At 36.0% G+C, this 24,386-nt stretch overlaps 2 protein-coding genes across 6 annotated transcripts in view; both read right to left on the bottom strand.

Moving 5' to 3' along the window:
• Positions 1-12,190, bottom strand: part of LOC113061820 (unconventional myosin-Va-like) — an 85,032-nt gene extending 72,842 nt beyond the window's left edge. For 2 of the 5 annotated variants that reach the window (XM_026231272.1, XM_026231268.1), the window contains exon 1: positions 11,916-12,189. In XM_026231272.1, coding sequence (XP_026087057.1) covers positions 11,916-11,942 — 27 coding nt within the window. In that variant the 5' untranslated portion in view covers positions 11,943-12,189. Of the gene's footprint in view, positions 1-11,915 lie in introns of all 5 variants that reach the window. The other 3 variants (XM_026231270.1, XM_026231271.1, XM_026231269.1) reach the window with 2 other exon arrangements.
• A 698-nt stretch (positions 12,191-12,888) lies between these two features.
• Positions 12,889-22,958, bottom strand: LOC113061819 (cAMP-regulated phosphoprotein 19-like). Its single transcript, XM_026231267.1, has 3 exons — positions 22,797-22,958; positions 18,775-18,894; positions 12,889-14,712 (listed from the first exon to the last, which is right to left on the bottom strand). Exons 1-3 carry the CDS (start codon positions 22,839-22,841, stop codon positions 14,542-14,544), a joined length of 336 nt encoding a protein of 111 aa, XP_026087052.1. The 5' UTR covers positions 22,842-22,958; the 3' UTR covers positions 12,889-14,541.
• Between the last annotated feature and the right edge of the window lie 1,428 nt (positions 22,959-24,386).

Here is a 24,386-nt window from a genome sequence, read left to right as displayed (position 1 = left end):
ACACAAGTATTTTGTTCACGAAGTTAAGTTTATGTTAAGTTAATGTGGTGATTCAGACATATCCATTCACTACATTATTTTTTCTTGCTATCTCGTATGCAACCTTGCACACATCTATAACAATCTTATAATGATCTGTAGTAGAGCTATAGTTTACCAAAAAATGAAAATTCTGTTAGAGAATTTAAAAGTTACATACCCTCATGTTGTTCCGAACCCATATGAGATATCTTAAAGGATTCACTTTTTTTGAAAACAGGCTCATTTTCCCACTTCACTAGAGTTAAAGAGTGGAGTTTTACCATTTTTGAATCCATTCAGCCGATCTCCAGGTCTGGCGGTAGCACTTTTAGCTTAGCCTAGCATAGATCATCTGATTAGACCATTAGCATCTCGCAAAATAATGACCAAAGAGTTTCTATATTTTTCCCATTAAAAACTTGACTCTTCTGTAGTTACATTGTGTACTAAGACTGACGGAAAATTTAAAGTTGTGATTTTCTAGGCTGATATGGCTAGGAACAATACTCTCATTCCATTGTATAATAATCAAGCAACCATGGTCGCTGGAGGCATAATGATATTACACAGTGCCTAAAAATTGTACCAGGTAGGTAAATTCCAATAAGCCTATTTTCAGGTGCTGCGTAATATTACTGCTTTATAATATCCTTATGTATTTTGCTTACTTTTTAAGTAGAAAATATGCAGGCTTAGTTATTATTAACTTAACATTTTGACCCCAGTCCTTAATGCAATCAGAAGAGTCCACTTTCCAATGAAACAGTTGATCTGGTTCAAAAACAATCTGAACAATTCACAAGAATTAACTTAATTTACTGGCTCATTTTTCTGGGCACAAGTGGTTAACCGCTCACTGGAAGTTATTCATTAAAAACTTAAACTGTTCTTCACAAAGCACTATTTTTTTTAAATTATTATTTAAGAAAATTGAAATATTGCACAAGAGAGTTAAATAACAGAATTTAATTGTGTTGGTGGAAACCAGGAGTTCTTTTGTCAGTTGTCTTAGGGATATGCACTACAAGCGACCAGTTTTATAATAATACTAACAACAACGAAAATGAACTTCAAAAGTTCAATTAACTAAAAGCGTTTTACTGACATATCACCCAAGTGGCTTCAAAATAGAAACATTAATAATTCTTACTTAAAAAATAAATAAATCACACTATTTTATAAATTAATATACAAAACCACATGGGAAATATATGACATTTATAAATGAGGAATGTGATTATTGTGCATGTGTGTTTTAGAGAGAAAGAGAGAAGGGGGGAGAGGCTACTACAAAGCGTTTGTAAATCAGTTCACGGCCAAACAGAGATTATGCAATTAACCTTCAGCTTTCACTTCAGAAGTCACAACTTCAATTTTATACAGACAAAGAAGTCGTGGCCGAATGGTTAGAGGGTTGGACTCCCAATCGAAGGGTTGTGAGTTCTAGTCTCGGGCCGGATGGAATTGTGGGTGGGGTAGTGCATGAAGAGCTCTCTCTCCACCTTCAATACCACGACTTAGGTGCCCTTGAGCAAGGCATCGAACCCCCAACTGCTCCCCGGGCGCCGCAGCATAAATGGCTGCCCACTGCTCCGGGTGTGTGCTCACAGTGTGTGTGTGTGTGTTCACTGCTCTGTGTGTGTGCATTTCGGATGGGTAAAATGCAGAGCACAAATTCTGAGTATGGGTCACCATACTTGGCTGAATGTCACTTCACTTCACTTAAGTCAGATCCAATCAAAGTGATTCGATTTCAATATAAACCTCTGTATCCTGATTATGTTCAAAATGCCAATTACACTGGTCCCTGGTACAGCCCTCTGGCTATTCATGAACTCATAAAACAGACTCATAACACACTCTAATCTCCCCCTTGTTCTAGACAGGACATGTGGTTTGTGTGAGAGCTTGAAGATTCCAGAATCAATTAAATGAACTTCTTAATCTGTATGACATTCACATCTCAGCCAGGGGCGGAGCCAGAAGATGTAAACATTCGGGGCTTAGCCCAAACCTAGGGGGCTGCAGGGGTGTACTCCGCAGGGGAGATTTTTTCCCCCCATTTATGTCAGCTAAATGCACTATTTTTCAGGCTGTTTGAGATAACAGAATGCCTAAAAATCTATACACTATCTGGGAAAATGATGGTTACTCAGAAAAAAAAAATATTCACCCAGTAGCTATATTTCTCAATTAATCTATCTTCTTATCCAACTAATGTGCCGAGAACAGTTGTAAAACATGCCCTGAAATAACTTAGCATTTGATACATTGGGATATATTGCTTTTGAATCTCTCTATGGCCGGTGAGGTTTGCTGTTACGAGTTCCTTTTAAAAAAAAATTGTTATGTCCATAATGTTAATTTCAGGCGGTTAGTCAGTGAGCTCGCTACGACGGCGGTGAAATAAAAAGCCCACCAGCCCCTAATGACAACGACGAAGAAGATGATTTATATTCTTCTTCGTTAGTTTTTATCAGCAGTTGGCAAACAAGCGAAGTGATGCGTGATGCTTTACCGTCCGCCACAACGCACAGTAATAGAGCTTTTGTTTCTTTCTCTTTTTTTTTTTGCCGCTCCAGTCTGAGAGACTGAGAGGAAATGAAACAAAGTTGAAGTTATTTTAAAAAAGCTAAAAGATTCGGGGCTTTTGACAAAACATTCGGGGCTTAAGCCCCATTAGCCACCCCCCCGCTCCGCCCCTGATCTCAGCTGACTATATTCTGTGAGAGAGATTTGTATAATGGAAAAATCCATGATGCTTCACAAAAAGTGTCCAAAATATCCAAGCTGCTCTTTTCCATATAATGAAATGGAAAAAAAATTCCCCCCTCATGTCTGTTATCACGTCCGTCAAAAACATATGCTGGCTGTTGGTTGGAATATTAAAAATAAAACAACAGAACACTCTCAAGGGCATCAATCACTTCACTGAATACTTGACAGCTAAGCAATAAACAAGTTTTACCTTTTGATTCATCTGTTTTCAAATCTACATCCTTTGAATATCACAGACACTGATGTCTGTCAGAAAATAACATGCACAATACACAGGAATATTTTTGAGAAGCAGAGGTCCAGGGAGTACACGCAATACCCACACTACCAGATGTTTTCACTACGTCATCGCTTTCCAAGAAGAAAGAGAAAATGGCAGCCTAAGCGGCTTCAACATGCTGTCTGTCAGAGATGATAATGTACCTAATAAGTAAAACATGTGAGTACAAATTTGTTCTTTACTCGATGAAATTGAATGGATCAGGGAACTGACTGAAATGTATCACATTGCATGCTAAAGAGAATAAACACTGATCCTAAAAAGTTAACTGGGTTAGTGAACTTTGTTGTCCATATATTTTGACGGACTAAAATATAGATAGATCAATATGTTTCTGTTGTTTAAATGATAAAGGCAATAATCAAAATTAAAGTAAATGATGATCCATTTTTACATGATTTGTTGCATTTAATTACCCCATTACAGACTTTTTTGCTATCTAGTTGTAAATCTAAAGGCCTTTACACACCAAGAATGATTCCTATAAAGATAGCTACATTAGCGTCCACACCAGACGATATCGTCTGTTTATTCCAAGCGCACATTCCATCTGCCGCTTAAAATTCTCGAGTTCATTATTGCAGGATTGATTCTGATTGGCTGTCAATGTTTTATCATTCATCAGCTGGAGATAATTGAGATAAAAAAAATTCTCTGCGCCTCTGTTATTTTTTAATATTGAGAACAATTTTTAGAACTATATCTTTATTGCTGTCTTTATAGTGATTGTCCTTGGTGTGAACAGGCCTTTAGTTTTCGAAATTCATCAACTGTTTTCAATACAGACAGCAGAATTTTACATAAATATTTTCCTTTTTTTGCCATAATTGTGCCATGGCGTCACCATGAGATAAATATTTTGTTGTGGTAAAACATGATGTGAGGTTTGAAGTGGGACATTTCAAAAAATGTTCCCATTTCCGACCTCATCTGAAACGCGACATAATTGTACTAAGCATGCTGTTGCGCTTGTCATTAAAGAGATAGTTCAACCAAAAACTAAAATTTTGTCATTATTTACTCACCCTCATGTTGTTCCAAACCTGTATTAATATCTTTCTTGTGCTGAACTCCAAAGAAGATATTTTGAAGAATGTGGTTATAACCAAACTTTGCTGGTCCCCATTGACTTTGATTGTAGGAGAAACAAATACTATGGAAGTCACAGGAGACCAGCAAATGTTCGGTTACCCACACTCTTCAAAATAACTTATGTTTTATGTTTTTGCAATGTATATTTTTTCCTTATTTTTAACTAACAAAGATAAAATAATGATGACTTTTTTTTTTTTTTTTTATCTTCGCCCACTATTGCAACATGACAAAGAATCGTGATAAAACTGTGAATCATGATTTTCCTGAAAAAAATAATGATATATTTTTGCTATATCGCCCAACCCTATATTGTAACTATATTTAAGATATTTTTATAGCATTTTTGTCCTTTAACTTTCGTGGAGATAAGTAGTTTGAAAATTCTGCTAAACATCTTTGTTTTGGGTGAACTATACCTTTAAATGTTACACAATGCCCTGGGCTTTGACCTTAGAGTTTAAAAGAGAAAACAAGGAAAAGGGGAGAGGGAAAGAGCTGAAAAGACCATCACATGACCTGCGCTCATGTGAAAATCTGCTGCCTGCTGTTCCCGAGAGTATCCCTTCACCAGCAAACCCTTTACCCACCAGACTGTAGTGACCAGGTCTCCCCTACGCTTGCCAGAAACGTCCAAAATCCCACAAAATCTGTTTGCTGGAAAAAATAACTATGCTGCACTTGTTTACAGTCACTCTGGAATTCCAAAGACAGGTTACCCAGGATTCTCTGGGGCACAGAACAGTGTTAAAACACATGATAAATTACCATAGCCAAGACAGAATCTTATCCAAACGTAATGGTGCAGGATTAAATTTAGTCAAATTAACTGAAGATGTGATGTTCACACAGAGACTAAAATCCCGTAATATGAGATTCCGTCATGCCATTTCCGTCATGTTTGTCAGTTCATCCTGATTCATGCTTATGGATACTGCATGAGCACTACAGAAAATTGAATCGTCAAGATAATTGACAACAAAACAAATGTATTACATATATTTAAAAATCCCTCTCTCTTTCTCTATATTTTTGTGTATATATATATATATATATATATATATATATATATATATATATATATATATATATATATGTATGTAAACAGTCAAATTACATTATATTTGTGCAAAAATATTAAGCATATTATTAGACAATAATAATATGCATGTCTAAATGTAATATGCAAACAAATGTTTACATTATTGCTATTATTATTATTAATATTATTAATATCTAATTGTTTATTATAATCTGATTTTTAATAGAACCATACAAAGTATTTACTAAACTGAAGCAGCTACATCAAATACAGGTGAGATGAAGGAATTAGCTTGATTTGTGTCAGTTCGTACCCGAGTTGATGTAAGGGTTACAACCAGAATTTCATTAACCAATTTAGCTTGTGTCTCCAAAAAATCCTGATCATCTACTAAGAAGTACTGTACCACAATGAATACTGAAAGGCAAAAGGCTTAGTACTTACTTTAACAAACATAAAATCCAACTCCTGGTTCATGTTTAAAGCACAACCTGATCTATTTCATGCTGAAGACAAGAAAAATGACGTCTGCCCTATTTCTGCCAGTGCTGGGAAGCACGTTAGGGATCGCACAATGCTTCTGATTGGAACCTTGATCCCAGGCGGACATATTGATAATTGCGTCCCGAGCTGCTGATGCCCGAGTCAGCAGAGAGAATTGTTTGTTTGTATCCTCAGCTGTTCTCAGAATGGCCAAACCTCTAGTGTCACATGAGCAGGAACCTTTTTATTTTTAAATTGGTTCTTTCTAGTAATGCAACGCATGTCGGCCATTAATGGATTGCCATTTAAGAAAGAACAAAGTCATTCACATGATGTTTATCACACATAGGGCTCATAACAATGTTACTACAAAATGTCCACGATAATAAAAAAAAAAAAAAACATTTATGTTGGCTTTATTTGGTTTTAAAAATTTTACACCATTTTAAATAAAGTTTAAGAGTCTAATATTATATGGTGTAACAAATATAGAATACAAAATAATTTATTTTCCTTAGAAATGGAGTATGTTTCCTCATCTTAATCATTATTTTCAACAGGTTTCACATTCAAATATACATTTTAATGGATTTTGTTCTTTTATCTTTATCTGTTAATTCAGAAATATTGTATTGACAATACAAAAAAAGTAATAAAATGTCAAATATTCTAGTTTAAAAGTCTTATTGAATTTAACACACAGTATGATCTTCAGGAATTCTCTGTTGTTCCAAACATGCATGACTTCTTTGGAACACAAAATAAGATATCTTGAAGAGTGCAAACAACTTTGACTTTCATTGTATGGACAATAAATAATTAAATAAATAAACAGACATTTTTTTCAGAATATCTTCTTTTGCATTTCACAGAAGAAAGTGAGTTCTTCATAGTTATAATGAGTAGGTGTGCACGATAAATATCGGCCGATAATTAATGCGCATCTGGTCAGTAAAGACAATTACCTCATCAGCGGTAAATTTCATCAGCTGCATGATTTCACATTGAGCAGCTGTTACTACACAGAGCCGTTGTGAACTGACAAGTTGCACAAATTCTACATTATCAGCATTATTTATTGCTGATTAGATAATCGGCTTGACAAGATGCGCATTAATTATCGGCCGATGTTTACAGTGCACCCTTAATAATAACGTAATAAGGACAAAGCAGGAGAGATACTATTATTTCTATATATCACAAAAGTAAAATGTGGTAAAAAAAAAAATAAATAAATAAAAAAAAAAAATATATATATATATATATATATATATATATATATATATATATATATATATATCAAACCTTGCACTATTTCTGGCTTTGTGTAGCACCTACTGCTCTGCAGACCCTTCTAAAAAAATCCCACCATTAGAAACAAGCAGCTAATGTATGTTTGTTCAATGTGTACCAAGTATTTTGTATCTGACAAAATCCTACAGCTTGTGTGTGAGTGCATCATTATAAACTGCCATTATGGAAAGAAAGTAAATAATAAAAGGCATGATACAACATTTTAATATATTATCTTTCTGTTTACATAAATATAAGTAGAGTCTATTAGCACAGCTTTGTGGATGTGGGAGTGTGATTTCATCCTCTGTTATAAGGATCTGTTGGTTTTGTAAAAAGTTTGTTCCATAAGGTCTGTAAGCAGCAGCCTGCAGCAGTATTCCATGATAAGCGTTTGCCTACAAACCCAAGGAAATTGTTAATTTAACTTCTTGGATTTGGGGACCCTTAAGAGAGGATAGGAAAATCTATCATGCTGACTGCAGACAGCCAAATAAAACATTTAGACATGACATCATAGCAGTTAAGATAACTATAATAATGCTTTGATTGTCCAATGCATCACAATAACCAAGAGAGACAATACAAGGCTAGACTGCATTAAAGGAACAGTTCATCCAAAAAAAGAAAATTCTGTCATAACTTTCTCATCATCATGTTTAACAAGTAAAATTATATTAATAAAGTCAAATAATAAATTCAAGTCAGAAACTCCAAAAAGGATATAAAAGTAGTGTGAAATTATTACACGTGGATCAATGAGGTTTGAAGTGGATTGAAGTCTGTGTGGTCTTTACATTTATGCATTTAACAGATGCTGTATATTAAAGTTTGTTCAGGCTATATATATATATATATATATATATATATATATATATATATATATATTTAAGTACGTGTTCCCTGGGATTGAACCCACAACCTGCAATGCTCTACCACTGAGCACAGGAACATCTTTGTATGTGTGAAATGATTGTCTTGATCTCTTTATCTGACCTGATCTCTTGTGGTGCTTCAGAAGACTCTGCCTGAACTGCCTAGCAAATTTTACGGTCGTTGTTGTTTATTAAACATTATTATTAAATAAATAATATTTTTTATAAATAATAGTAGCATTTAATAATAGCATTTAGTATTGATAAATAGAGTGTTTGTACGTGATGGTGATTCATTACATTGTACAGCAATTAGATAGCAACAAGTTACTATTTTTATCAGTGAGTCAGCAGTAAAGACTTTTATATTGAAAGAGACTGAAACAGGTTTGTAAACAAGTAAGTTATTTTTTACTTTAAACAACACCTTGTAAGACACAGCCAACAAATGCAGTGAGCAGCAGTGTCATTGGAATTCACACTTAACAGATGAAAGGACAGTATGACAAAGATATTGCTTTCTTCAGTGGACATTCAAGGTAATGTTTTTTTTTTGTGTGTGTGTGAATATGAGATTAAGCAAAGAATAAATTGCTGTATCAAATGCAGGTAATCAAATTCACTCAGTCCATCTCTCTATAATACTCTACATAATAAAGTGAGCTTTTAATACAATAATACAAAAATGTTTAATGAACCCTTTCAACATTTCTTTTGGTACTAGCTCCTAATTGGCGTTTCCAAATTAGTAACACAGGCCTGGCCTCAACTGTTTAACTGTCAACTTGAGATTTAAATACATGGCAGGAGGAAGTATAGTTCTGCACAAAAGACATTTGTGACATTAAACTGTTGTAAAAACGCTTGCATAAACTCGTAGACGTGCGATATGGCTGTGTTTGGCCATAGGCACAAGGCTGCAGGCCGAGTACCGTAGGTTAAGGATGTGCAGTATACTGGTACTGGAAAAAAAATGCAATATATAATATATTTTAAACAGTGCGATATCATCACTTTGCTCAGTTCGATATTTCATTCGCTGCTGTTCCGAAGTTCACCACTATGCGCCAGTATCAGCCAAACTGACGCGATACTGACAAGCACGACAACGGAGAAACGACAATGGATAAAACAGGTGAAACTCACTCTACATGTCTAAAAATAATAAATAGAGAAAGCAGCAGATGTGAAATATGGCATTATATTTCAGAGGTACTATCGATGACTAGAAAATATGAAAGAAGCTCTAGCAAGGGCTATAGCAGAGTTTATTTGCATGGACCAAATTCCCATTTCAGTTGTTGACAAAACAGCTTGAAGATATAAATATAGATATAAAAAATATATTTTTCTGAAAGAGAGATTCACACTTTGTACAACGAAACGAGGTCTGTGCTTGAATCACAACAGTCCAGCCAATCTTACTTTGCAAGAACAACAGACCTTTAGATTAGTTGAACAGTGGACTCGTATATGGCTCTTACAATTCACTTCATTAGTGACTCTTGGGAAATGCAGTCCTGGTGTCGTGGATGTGCAGCAATGCATTTAAAACACACAAGAGAGAGCATTGGAGAGGTCCTTGAAGAAACAGTAATACAAACATGGAAACTGGATATATGACATGTCTGAGTGGAATCACAACAGATAATGCATCCAAGCATTTTAGAAAAAGAATTCTCTCTGGGTTCCTTGCTTCGGTCACAACCTACATCTGGCAGTGAACAAGGCTACAGCACCCTGGGCCGTGTGGCATCATGTCAGTCCAGGCTAAGAAAAGTGCATTTTCTAGATCAAACAAAATGTCAATAATTTTAAAAGAAAAGCAACAGCTCCTTCACCTCCCAGACCACAAGCTGGTCTTCAATGAACCTACCCACTGGGTTCTACATTCAACATGGTGGACTGTTTCTGTTAACAGCAGCAAGAAAAAAGGAATGAGTGGTGCCTAATGCCTTCTGACACAGACATCACCACACTGGAGACAGCTGTTACATTCTCATACATTTGCTTTGCACCATTTGATGAAGACTGAAAAGATATGAAAAGATGATCCTGTTTTAATTTTATCTGTACATTTTTTTTTTTTTTCACAATTGTTCATGCAGAGTTACAAGTGGTGTGGTTAATAAAATAGTTTTCAGTTCACTTATATTTTAAGGCTGGTTATTTGTCACCTATGGTATCGATTTAGTATCGCTACCGAGGTATTAGATCCTAGTATCATACCGTAGTCAACATTTTGGTATCGAGCCATCCGTACCTTAGGTAACACAGCTTACCATGTGTGTATGTGTGTGTGTGTGTGTGTTTCTAAAATCAGATTAATCACACCCTTTTTCAGTGATTATTAATCGTGATTAATCGCACACATCATGAAGCATGCACCATTTATATTGTTTAACACATTTATTTGGTAATTTTCTATATCCAGCAAAGTAAACAAAAACCTGAAGGGTGATTTTCACAAGTCTGTATTTTCTGCAAGTTTTTCTCGGGATAAATTTAAATGTCTTTCCAAAAAAACGACCAGGACCACGTGGAGATGCCAACATAAGCTGACTGCATAAATCTACTACGGTACATGGATCCATTCAGAATAACTAAACACAGCAAACATACCCATAACAAATCACAACATTATCCCAAATGACACACATTTGAGCTGTGTTTATCCAATGTGACATGTTATGTGTCCATCTTTGTTTAGATGTAAATAAAAGCCTAGATCAGCCTAGATAAATCTGTTCATCATATAAAGTGATCATATCTTTTTAAAAGATGTTAAACCACTCAATTCACAAGAATTCATGTTATGATGCTTTTATTACCTTTTTTGGATCTTCTAAGTTCTATAGGTTTGGAATGACATGAGGCAGAGTAAATAACGGCAGAATTTTCATTGTTGTGTGAACTATCCCTTTAAATATTAAATGAGATACACAACTTGCCTGGAAATAAACATCCTATACTGTATGTACGCTGACTACTAAACAACCATGATGCTAACCATGTAAAATGAAAAAGCCTTTTAAAAATAAACCTTGTCAAGCTTGTTATACATGTACGCTTGAATAAAAAAAATGTGATGTGTTCTAGCAGCTCTCAAAAGGATCTGTGCAATTACCATAAGACAGCTACATCATGGGGGATGGGCGGGCCTTCCTTCTTCTTTCCCTCTCTTTTCAGTAAAAGCATTCAACCATTTCTCATCTGCGACATCATTTATGACTGCATATGTGATGATGTCATGTTTTGGCTGCTACACAACAATATTGGATTTTATTTTCCCCCATGGAGACATCTTGATATGTGCAGACCAGCCTACAGGCCTCAGCAAGGTAATGAAATCAACTATGCCAGAAGATGCGTGGATGCAGGCTGTGATGTTAGAGATGCTCGCATCAGCACCAGAGATGGTCCCATCATCCCGTGCAGGAAATGATGCTTGCATCAGCACCGCCAGCATCCCATTGACTCTCTGTAGTCACCCAACTACGTACAGTTGTGACCCATATCAATACATCCCAGGCAGGCCTTTGAAAACCTCTGCTTGCATGTGCAATACTAGGAATATCTGCTGTTTCTAAGGGAGACAAAGGTATAACAGTCTACCTAATGCTGTCAAATCTTTGCATGTAACGTACCATCTTCAATAAAAAATAACAAGCAATGCGGGGGTTTCGTGTACACTTCGTTGAATTTATACAAATAGTGCGTTTTTTATACTGCAAGATGTTGCAATCTAAGGTTTTCCAATTAAACGACAAATCGCGTGGTAATGCAGACAAAAAAAAAACTCACAATATATGACTGCAATATAAAACATATCTTCGTCCAAAATTAGAAAATAAGTTGTTCATCGGAATAAGGCATGCATGATGAATTTCATTCGAATAATCAGAAGGCAAACACAACATATGCCCTATGCCTCCCAGCATAACAGTCACTCTTTCGCACGCGTGTATGCACTGGCGTTGCGTTAACACTTCGGCATTGCACTGACATTCCCACTGGATTGTTCATACAATCAGACGCAGAGTATGTTTACCTTTGAATATAATTCAGACGCAGCCATGATGATGCTCGCACAATGTTCCTGCAATCACAGTCAGCTGAACATCCGATCAGTCCCGAACATTCAAAGCTCTCCTGTAGATCTCCCGAAAATGAAAAGCCTTTAGAAGGATGTCATGAATCCAAAGGCACCGGCTGATTCCTCATGAAACTGCCCGGTTTCTGGCGTGTCTCTGTTCGTTCTGGGTCCGATCTATGGAAAAACGCGGTTGCAATGACCGAAAATAATGACGCAAGAGCGCGCTCTGGTGGACAAAACTGGACCACTACACTATATTTATTTAGACTAGAGCAATAATATTATATAAAAGATGTATATATATATATGCACATTTTTTGAGATAGGAATTTTGGGTTTTCATGAGCTGTATGCCAAAATCATCAGTATTAAAACAATAAAAGACCTGAAATATTTCAGTTGGTGTGCAATGAATCTAAAATATATGAGTTAAATTTTTATCATTACATTATGGAAAATAATGAACTTTTATCACAATATGCTAATTTTTTTAGAAGAACCTGTATTTTAATTACATTCTCAGTTAAATCTATAATTCTGGTTCAGTTTACTCACCTTTATATCCAAGCGCAAAGACTCCCTTCGAGTGCAGCCTTGAAAAAAATAAAATATTTCTAACTTTTACCTGTAGATTACATAAATGTACAGTATAACAATAAATCATTACTCCACTCTGCCCTCTGTTGGTGCATTTCTCATTCTCAGACACAATAGTGGTAGATTATGAAACACTCTCTATAAGATTTAGCATTATCAAGTCCAGATCCTTAACCACTACGCCACGATCTATATACTGTATATAAAAATATAAATAATATTAAGTTTTAAGTATATAATACATATTACTGTAGTTTATTTTTTGGAATCAGAGAAATGGAAATATAAAGCCCAACTGATAATTTCACTTATAAAAATACTCAAAAGCACAGAAGGTTTGCAAAACTATTTTATTTACAAGTCAAAATGGCTCAAAAGCGGCCACAGTTTATGCTCATGCAAACCGTGGAGTTTACTGTACGTAGTGTGACCATGTGGTGTGAGGAGCGGACAGGCAGCTGTCTCCCTCCTCTGCATAGAAGACGATGTACAGGAGATTGGTGAGAGAAGGTGGAGAAGCATCCTCACTGCCTGGACTCTACAACCAGACACAAGTGACGTATGATAGTGACGTGTGGAGTTACAGAACTGCTTGTGATTGCCAATCTGTGCATTGGCACTACATCATCATAAGGCTTTAAGCTCTATGGTACGAGACAAGGTGACAGCAGCCTCAGAGATCTGCATTACATGCTATCAACCATGACTAACCTGAAACCTGACAAAAAGAAAAAAAGCATTCTCATGAAAGAAACAGTGTGCAGATAAACCACATTATTGGAGATTACCTTCAGTTCATTATGGATTCAAGCACTTAACTCCATGATTAATGGAAAAGCTCACCCCGAAAAAAATATTCTAGCACAATTTCCTCTTTACTCTTATGTCATTCCAACTGCACGTGTCTTTCTTTGGATCTTATATTAGGTCTTCTGAAGCAATGTAATAACTTAAGATGTAATTTGCTAAAACATTTTATTATTTACGCTCATATAGATTCAAACATTCTTTTGTATAGTGATTTTGCATCAGCATTCAATCAAGCGCGAGCATTTGATTTGATATGAAAACTATGGAGGGGAAAAATGTTAAATTTAATTCCCAAACACAAAGTTATGGTATGGCTTCAGAAGACACAAGATAAAAGCATGGCAACACTGTTGCCAAATATCAAATGTTGACCTAGTTACACCAGACTTTTTGTCTGTTACAACTGAAGCTCCATGTTGGAATTCACATTTGGCTTCTGTAAACAGTAACAGTAAAAGCCTTCTCTGATTTGATTGGAACTCTTAATAATTTTGATACTGATGAGCGCTTTTCAGCTCAGATAGGTAAGTCCATTATCTTGGCATTGTACAACATCCTTATAACAAAGTACAGTTATTATTAGGTAATTATTGAACAACTATTATAAAACGCCTAGAAAAAATGCAGAGGTCTGTATCTCAGTGACCTCCATGGTTGGAACAAGGTGTGTGGACTACTTCCAGTACAGTGTTTTGAAATTCCCGGATCTCTACAACCCTTTCCCTTTATAGACTTCCTTTGAAAAAGAGCAACTTTGACATTCCACTAAACATTTCCTTTTGCGTTCACTGGAGGAAATAAAGCAATTGATAGAATCTTCATTTTTGGGTGACCTTGTCCTCGAAGCAGTGGGTAATTCAGGAATGGTTATAATTAAAATACAAAACATCTTCTAAAATGCAGTTTGCCCTCACTCACTAGCAAATATGTACTCTTTCAACTACATACTACGACACATTAAAAATACCAGAAGTCTTCGGAGAACTTCACCCCCTTTGGAGCCACGACCCAACCCACCTCACAGTGCGGCAGTGCAGCTCTGTAACATCTGCAACCCTTGACTATTCAGTGTATTTTCAGAGGACAGGAAACAAGAGAGGATGAGGGCAGGATCAGACATTAATGGATGAAGAGACATGATTTGTGAGTGTGGAGTGGAGGACAGCAGCAGGTATCAGACAGCCAGTTTGCTGGCCAACAGAGAGGGTTTCCTCTGTGGCAGATCCTGAGGGGTGGGGATGTGGTCTCCGGTGATCTCGGTCTTCTCTGTCTGTGCCGCTGGAAGCTGCTTGTTCTTGATCTTGGCCTTCGCCATGTTGTAGTCACCTGAGTCAAAGTACTTTGGCTGGGAAAGAAAGCAGTTGAGAAGAACTTGTTGGCATGAGTGAACTATGGCACAGTAAACGTGTTTATGTTCCAAAAACTTTGAAAGATGTTGTTACACTTTAAATATACATTTTATATTACACAATTAAGAGTTCCTGTAGCTAAGACTAGGTCTCCACAAAGAGCCTTATGATTTCCACAATACAGAAAACGTGTACAGAATCGCGGAATCCAGTCATAAAGATGAAATTCACAGTTTAACGCAGAATGTCACGGAATTTGTCTTTTGAATGAACAAATTAATAAAAAGTAGGTCATTACATTTAAATCAAATCACGATATGGACTACTATCTGTAAATATTAAGCCGGAAGAGTCGATTTAAATATGACTCCAGCATGTTCTGCGTGTCTCTGTTAATGAATGGCGCAGAAGCACAGTTTCGTCTATTACACACAGAATCAAGCGTCATGATTTCAGTGTCTGCTGTCTCTCTAAATAAGGACGTGAACACATAAGGAACATCTCCAGAACTGTTCTGAAAGTGACTTCATGAGTATTTGAATGTTTTATTTGAGTAAAACTAGTCACATACACAGAACTGTAAAGGTATTCATGGCAACCAATAAAATAAAAATAAAAGTCCGGTTTAGTTTAAAGGCAAGAATTTGCCAGAAATGTATTACTATTGTTCAGCATAATGTACATAGCCCATTACTACTAAAAAGAAACAAACATTATTTTTAAGGAATAATCACATAACATTTCTTCTATATTTTAATAGTACATTCCCTTTGTTTACCAAAAATTTATTATTTATTAAAAGACAAATTAAATTCATGTTTTATGCCTTGATAACTAGGATTCCTGGGGGGGAATTCATTAGACTACTGGAAGAAAACAAAAATGTAATAAATTAAGTTGTTTTTATGCATTTAAATAATTAGACATGCTAAAACACAGAATTAGGTTACAATAAAACATATGGTGAATAAAAAATTATATTTTTAAAGGGCAATAAACGTAATTTTTGTTAAACTTTTAATAAATTGATGTGAAAATTTATACATTTGCTAGTTTTAATTAATTAGACATGCTTTTTGATTAATAAAATTAAATTTAACCATTAAAAAAAAAAAAAGAGTTGAGAATAATTTAAATGGGGGAAAAAAAAACAGAATCCAGAAAAATTAAAATGGAAAAAACAGAATTTTGGAAAAAATAAAACGGATTTCTTAGGGCCCTATCCACATGAGCTAAAGGATTTCAGGCCAGTAGCTCTTACTTCATTAGTAATAAATTGTTTTGAGAAGGTAGCTAAAGGTGAAATTTTACAGCAGTCAAAAGATAGATTTGATCCGTTTGCATTTAGACAGGGCAGGGGAGTTGAGAATGCTAACCTTACCTTGCGGAATTATCTGTTTATTCACTTTGTAAGGCCCAAGACCCATCCTAGATTGTTATTTATTAATTTCTCTTCTGCTTTTAACACAATAAAGCCACATTTGTTAGTAGAGAAATTAATTTCTCTTTTTAACTTGGATCTTAATATTTCTGGATGGATTTTGGACTTTTTGTAGAACGTCTTCAGTGTGTCAGTTAGAGTTAACGGTGTTCATTTTTATTTTCAATATTGCTCTACTGGGTCTCCTCGTGCCTGTTGTCTTTCAACCCTTTTGTTTAAAGGGGGGGTGAAATGCTATTTCATGCATACTGAGTTTTTTACCCTGTTAAAGAGTTGGATTCCCATGCTAAACATGGACAAAGTTTCAAAAATTAAGTTGTACGTTTGAAGGAGTATTTCTGTTCCAAAAATACTCCTTCCGGTTTGTCACAAGTTTCAGAAAGTTTTTTTCGAGTATGGCTCTGTGTGACGTTAGATGGAGCGGAATTTCCTTATATGGGTCCTAAGGGCACTTCTGCCGGAAGAGCGCGCGCTCCTGTATAGCAGAGCACTGAGAGCAGAGGCATTCAGTGATCAGAGCGAGAGCATCGCGAAATGTCACAAAAGGAGTGTGTTTTTGTGACAACCCTGCACAGATTACCAAAAGAGAAACAGCATTAAGGGACCAGTGGATGGAGTTTATTTTTACAGAGCATCAACGGAGTTGTGCAAGTGTTTGTGTTTGTTCCCCTGCATTTCGAAGATGCTTGTTTTACAAACAAGGCCCAGTTTGACGCCGGATTTGCACATCGTTTATTTCTTAAGGATGATGCAGTCCCAACGAAAAAGGGTCACGATCGTGTGTTGGAACCGCAGGCGGTGAGTAAAACTGCTTTTAATATCTCTGTGTTGTTAACTTAGCTATCGGCGTGTAAGCACATCAAGTAAACAACATGCGATGTTGTCATCAAACTGCACATTCCACATGTACAGCTTAAAAAAAAAAAAAAAAAAAAAAAGACGACATAAAGTGGAACTTAGTCATTTTCCAAAACCGCTAAGCAAATATATACAGTTTCAGTACATACCACATAGAGACGTCGTTGCTGATGCTGCTCTTGTTAAATTTCAGCCTCTGGATCTGATTCTGGATCATAAATATATGCTATAATATATCTGACTGTTAGCCATGGTTTGTTTTGGTTGGTTTTGTCCTCACGGTAATGTCACAACTTCCAAACGCTCTCAACGCAAAAGCCTACTGGCGCTCGTGATTCTTTAGCTCTGCCCACACGTCACACCTCAAGCCGGTCGTGTTTTTCTGGGAAAAATCGGTACAGACTATCTTTCTCTTATGAATATAATAAAACTAAAGACTTTTTGGAGTTATGAAGGATGCAGTACTACTCTATAGGTACTCAAGATTGACAGGATATTGAGTGAAAACGAGCATTTCACCCCCCCTTTAATATGTAAATGAATGATTGCCGGAGCACGAATGAGAATAGTTATATAATAAAATATGCAGATGATTCAGTGACAGGGGGGGTTTGCTGTTTCTCTTTTGGTAATCTGTGCAGGGTTGTCTTGCCCTGGCAACCAAAAACACTCCTTTTGTGACATTTCGCGACGCTCTCGCTCTGATCAGTGAAATCTGTTGTGCTCTCAGTGCTCTGCTATACAGGAGCATGCGATCTTCCGGCAAACGTGCCCTCAGGACCCATATAAGGAAATTCCGCTCCATCTAACGTCACACAGAGCCATACTCGAAAAAAACTTTCCGAAACATGTGACAAACCGGAAGAGGTATTTTGGCAACAAAAATACTCCTTCAAACGTACAACTTAATTTTTGAAACTTTGTCCATGTTTAGCATGGGAATCCAACTCTTTAACAGTGTAAAAAACTCAGTATGCATGAAATAGCATTTCACCCCCCCTTTAAGTCTTCTTCACAATCAGGATCTTGGGCATGGTCCTGTTGTAGAGGAGTTCATTTCAAAGTGTGATCGATTTTCTCTTCAGTTGAATATTAATAAAACAAGGAACATAGTGATTGATTACAGGAGGTTTTCTCCTAGCCCCTGGATGACATTAATTAAACGTTTGAACATTGAAATTGTCGATACATACTGTATAAATACCTGAGGGGGGGTTATAGACAATTAAGTTGAACTTCCAATCCAAAGAGCTTCTTTTGACAGGGTAAAAGGGGTGTTGTTTTACACTAGCATTGAGAAATTGTAACCAAACTACAGTACAGGCTTTTAATTCGAAGAATCAAACCTAAAGAATCATATCAATTTGTGGAAAATGGGCATTACCCCTTTAATGAACAAAATTTATATCCAAATCAGCATATGACAATAATTTCTGAAGCATCATTTGAACACTAAAGACTTGAAGTATCCACAGCCTTGGTGAGCACAAGAGACTTCTTTCCAAAAAACTTCCAAACTTTTGACAGTTAGTACACATCTACAACCGAGGTTAATGTTCTCAAACTGACCGGAACTTGTGTCTGTAACACATCTTACAATACACATGCCACCTGTGGCTTATGACTCAAATGTCACATAATGCTGTGATGTTCTGCTGCTGGTGTAAAACCACCAAAGCCTTGTGATCTTATTCCTCTTACAAAACAGGTTTTCAAAGTACCAATGTGGGTAGAAAGAGAGCATGTGAATGAAACTCACCCCCTTCTGCAGTCTTTTTCTGAGCAGATCGGATCCTCCAGGCTTATTACCCAATTGAGGGTATTTGGCCTTCAGTTTGGCTTCCTCCAGTTTCTCTGGACAGATCTTATTCTCCTCATCCTGAGAGAAAACACACTCACATAAATTAAATAGGTGTGTAAGAAAATATCGGTACTCATGAGTAATGCAATATTTTGTTTTGGCTGCACTGTAGCGATTCTCGAAAACGGAATATCAATATTAAAAAATTAAATGAATAAAACAATCCATATAAGATTAATGGCAGTTGTTTCTTTTTGAGATTGTATCTCGACTGCTAGATAATAGTCTTCATCTCTGAACTTAAAGGTGCTGTAGGGAACTTTTGTAAAAAAACATTTTTTACATATTTATTAAACCTGTCATTATGTCTTGACAGTAGAATATGAGACAGATAATCTGTGAAAAAAAATCAAGCTCCTCTGGCTCCTCCCAGTGGTCCTATTGCCATTTGCAGAAAGTCAACCGCTCCCGGTAAGAAACAACCAATCAGAGCTGAGGTCCGTAACTTTGTTTGTGTTCAAAATGTAGAAAAATGTATATAATAAGCGAGTACACCATGAATCCATTTTCCAAACAGTTTTTTGGCTTGTCCTGAATCACTAGGGTGCACTTATAATAAGTGTTTATATTCGGACTATTTTAGATTGCTTCGGGGGTACCGCGGCGGAGTAACCCAGTACCTTTGTGTTTCTTCATAGACATAAACAGAGAGAAGTAGTTCCGGCTACAATGTTCTTCTGCAAGACGCAAGCAGTTCTGTTTATTAACCGCTAGAGCGTTAAAAGTTCCCTACTGCAGCTTTAAATAGTGATATGAAATACTAGCATCAAGGCACGCCACTATTGTTAGCGTAATGGAGTAATGGAGGATGCCAGTAATGGAGGATGAAAGAATTGTTCCAGTTCCCACTTCTGTGTACAAAGCTGAAGTGTGATGTCATTTGGGCTTTTGAAGTAATGTCCGCCCCGGGACCACAACGCACTTGGCACTTCGGTTACGCCGCTTGACACATCCCATTCGAAGAAAATTGCAGCGGAGCGTGGTGGATGTTAGGGTTGACTTGCAGCTTTCTCTCATGGTGGGGGCATTTTGTGCAGTTGGGGCGGTGCTCGCTTCGCAGACACTGTGATTCCTTGCGGAACATAAATACAAACTGAAAAACCTATGAAATCCAAGTTAAAAGATTCTGAGAAATGTACAACATCTGTATTTATTTTCTTTTACAATTTTTTTTCTTTAGGAATCCTGCAAGAACTGTATTTTTCATTAATATTAAGCACATGTAGTTTTTTGTTCAGATCAAAATGTAATGACATTAAGTTACATTGTAAATAAACTGTCTTTTTATAAAATACATTTTATGCATTTAACTAAAGGATCCTGCAAGCACTTGAATTTTCCCCCTTTACACATACTGCACAAAAGTGTATCAATAACGTTGAATGTTACAGAGGCAGATTACTGCAAATGCAGATCCCAGTGTGTTCTAGTTAAACAATTTGTATTTATTTATTTTTTGCTAAGGTTTGCACTTTGCATATGGTGGTGTGTTCTTAATGACAGTTTTTCTAAAAATATATCCCAATATATCAAAATATCGCAAAAGTGCTAAAAAAATTAATGCTTGTCTGCAACAAGTGGATTTTGTGTAGGGGCTAGTGAAAGAGAATTTTACGTGTCTGACCAGACACAATAACTAGGGCAGCACCGAAACTTTGGCGAGAATGATTCTAATTAGGGCTGTGTATTGCCAAGAATCTGGTGATACGATAAGCGTCATGACGACAGGTGTTGCGATACAATGCGATGCTGTAAGCAAGGCAATATATTGGGATATTTCTTATTTTAAGAATAGTAAATATTGTAAAGAATGCTGTCATTAAGAATACCACCATATGCAAACCTTAAATAAATAAAAAATATTAAATAAAAAGTTTAACCAGAACACAGTGGGATCTGCATTTGCAATAATCAGTCCCTGTAACATTCAACATTATTGACAAACTTTTTGTACAGTATGAGTAAAGGGGGAAAATTTAAATGTGCTTGCAGGGTCATTTAGTTAAATGTATAATATGCATAAAATGTATTTTATAATAAAAAAAGAAAAAAAAAATATTTTATAAAAAGACCATATATATTTTTAAACCCTGCTTTAAGGGTTCACAGTTTTAGTTTACAGTTGTACACCGAAACAAGAACTGGGACAATTCTTTCACCCTCCATTACTTGCAGTGAACTTCATTAACGCTATTAATATTGGCGTGCTCTAATGCTAGTATTTTCTGTCTCTCAGGATTTGTTCAGAGATGAAGACATCTAGCAGTCAGGAAATAAACTAAAAATGAAAAAAAAAAAAAACTGCCATAAATCTTGCATGATTATTATTATTATTATTATTTTTATATCGATATTATGTTTTAGAAAATTGATACAGTGTCACAAAACAAAATTTCACGATAATCATGTGTATCAATGTTTTTTTACACCCCTAATTCTGTTTTTTTTTTTTTACTTTCAGTGTTAACAGTGACTAATAACAGATAATGTATTGACAGTATTAAGGTCGCCTCAGTTGAGGCTCATGTTCATTTCTTCTGACTCTGAGAAATTAAAACTATAAGCACAACAGCACACACAAAGAAACAAACCTGATCAAACATACTGCGGTAGAAAGAAATATAAATATTCTATATAATATATGCAACATCACACGACCAGGACTGATGTTTTCATGAGATATATATTTTTCAAGATATATACATCATTCAAGCCAACCAATCAGGTTGTGAACGTATCACTATGCCTTTAGGTTCAGTTTGCTGTCAAAAATGCCAATGTGAAAGCCAAGCGGACCAAGACCAAATGTATCATTTTCCTTTTTGTTCCACACCTAATGAGCCAATCGAACTGAAATACAAGTGTGCACACACCCTAAAATCACACGTGCTTTAATAACTAATCACATTATAAGACTGGACATTAATGAATTCCTGTTCTGAGTTGTGTGACAGTCAAGCATAGTAATGTATGAGAAGTGCCAAAAACTGTGACTTCTGTTATATTGATTTTGACTTAAGTGGAGTAAGTTACATAAAACTTTATTTATTTTTGTACATATTCATTTTCAAGAAAAAAAGACAAATTAGAGCCATATTGAAGCTTGTGTGAAAATGCTTATTTGTCAAATGATATACATTATTATTTTCTTATTTTTCGTTAAATAAATCAGTGTCTACAAGGAAAAATAATAAGTGCGAAAACATTTTTCAATTTCACTTCATTTAAAATATTAGGGCAGCATTAATTGGAATTTTGTAAGGAACTTAGGAATGTAGTTATCGTTATTCATTATTTCCAATGGAATCATGGTGCAGTTTGCTGCATGGTGCTTCAGAATTGTGTTATTCTAAGCTCTTTATGTAAATCCAAACGGATCTACACACACTGTGACGAGCAGTAAATGATAAAAAACATTTAAGTTTAATATATTAAATGCTAACGTAATTCAACAGTAAACTTAGCTTCACATGCTAACTGCTAACTATCACCATCACAACCCAATACAAAACAAACCAAACCAACTCTATTATTATTATTAATCGCATCTCAACAAATATTACTATTTATATATCCGGTGATTTAATTAGCTGGACGTTTCTAAGATTCAATTCAAATATTGGTAACGCTATTTGACGGTTGAAGGCCTTTATACATCTGTGGCGAGCAACAGAGCTTTGAACAACATACAAATAACGTTAACGTTACACTAACCTTACAGAGCACAAAGCAATTGTCACATCTCTTATATATAACATATAACAACAGGTTTTACTCGAAAATCTTCTTCGATATGTCTTTGATTCGATCTGACTTAACGTTACCTGAGTACGTTATAAGTTATATACTGTAATATAGCGGAAAAGCTCTAATCTTGCTGACTGTAGCGGTTTGATTTAAAAGCCTTCAAATATACTCACTTTCTGCTCATCCACATTCGTCTCCTCAGGCTTTGTGTCCTCCATTTCTTCTAATATAGTGGGTCTGTGTTGATATAGTTTAGAAATCGCCTAAGATACTGTTCAGCAGACTATTCAGGTAACGTTAAAGCCCGCCCACGAATGTGTCAATCCTACTATGGTGAAGGCGGGATCATAAATATGAATCACGTAACGGGTCGTTCACCCAATGTTATTAAGGTGCAGGCTGTGCTTATGAATAGTAATTACTTAACTTACAGTTCATTGGGCGAACATACACACGTGATTTAATTGCGTCTGAACGCTGAAAATGAAGGCTGGGCTGATTTCTTGCTAGACAGCAAGACCACAAGTACTTTCAAGGCTTCTAGGCTAGAGCTCTCTTCAGCACTGAACGATAGAATTGGTCTGTTTGTCTACATGACATGGTTATAAAGGTCCCCCTCCCCCACACACCTAGTGGTGACAGTTTAGAATATGAACACACTATTAACGTCAAGGAGTTTTCCCTTAATAAACTCGAGAGAATAAGGCATCAATATGTGCCTAATAAGTACTAGTAAACAGCCAAAATGCTAGTAATATGCATGCTAATAAGCTATTAGTTACCATTCTAGTAAACATTTTACTTTATATTTTATTCCTTCAATAGGAACCTATGTCTTATCATCAGTCAGAGGTTGTAGCTAATGGTATTAAATAGGCCTCCTCATGCTAGTTATTCTTTAAGTAGTAATTCTGTTTAGCCCCCTGCAGTCACCTATGCAACAATTTAGGTAAAGCTCAAAGAATAATCGGAGATTATGGTCAGCACTTTGAAATATGCTGCCCCATGCTTGCTAATACTTTAATATTATTAGCATTTTTATCTAGCCCCCTGTAGTTAATCTACATTTACATTTACATTTACATTTAATCATTTAGCAGACGCTTTTATCCAAAGCGACTTACAAATGAGAACAATAGAAGCAGTCAGGTCAACAAGAGAACAACAACAGAATACAAGTGCCATGACAAGTCTCAGTTAGTCTAGTATAGAACGCATAGCCAGGTATATATAAATTTTTTTTTTTTTTTTTTTTTTTTTTTTTTATTAAATGAAAAAAGAGACAAGAAAAGGAAAAGTACTGGTGTTAGTAGGTTAGGTGCAGGCGAAAAAGATGAGTTTTTAGATGTTTCTTGAAAATGAGTAAAGACTCAGCTGTACGAATTGAGATTGGGAGGTCATTCCACCAGCTGGGCACGGTCCAGGAAAAGGTCCGTGAGAGTGATTTTGAATTTCTTTGGGATGGCACCACAAGGCGTTGTTCACTTGCAGAACGCAAACTTCTTGAGGGCACATAGGATTTAACCAGTGAGTTTAGGTAAGTTGGTGCCGTGCCAGTGGTCGTCTTGTAGGCAAGCATCAGTACCTTGAATTTGATGCGAGCAGCTACTGGTAGCCAGTGTAACCTGATGAGGAGAGGAGTAACATGAGCTTTTTTTGGCTCATTGAAGACAACCCTCGCTGCTGCATTCTGGATCATTTGCAGGGGCTTGACAGTACATGCAGGAAGGCCCGCCAAGAGAGCATTACAATAGTCCAGTCTA

This window comes from Carassius auratus, chromosome 43, assembly GCF_003368295.1.
Source record: "Carassius auratus strain Wakin chromosome 43, ASM336829v1, whole genome shotgun sequence".
Classification (NCBI taxonomy): domain Eukaryota; kingdom Metazoa; phylum Chordata; class Actinopteri; order Cypriniformes; family Cyprinidae; genus Carassius; species Carassius auratus.
The sequence above is the reverse complement of the archived record's forward strand: the minus strand, read 5'-3'. Positions and strand labels throughout refer to the sequence as shown.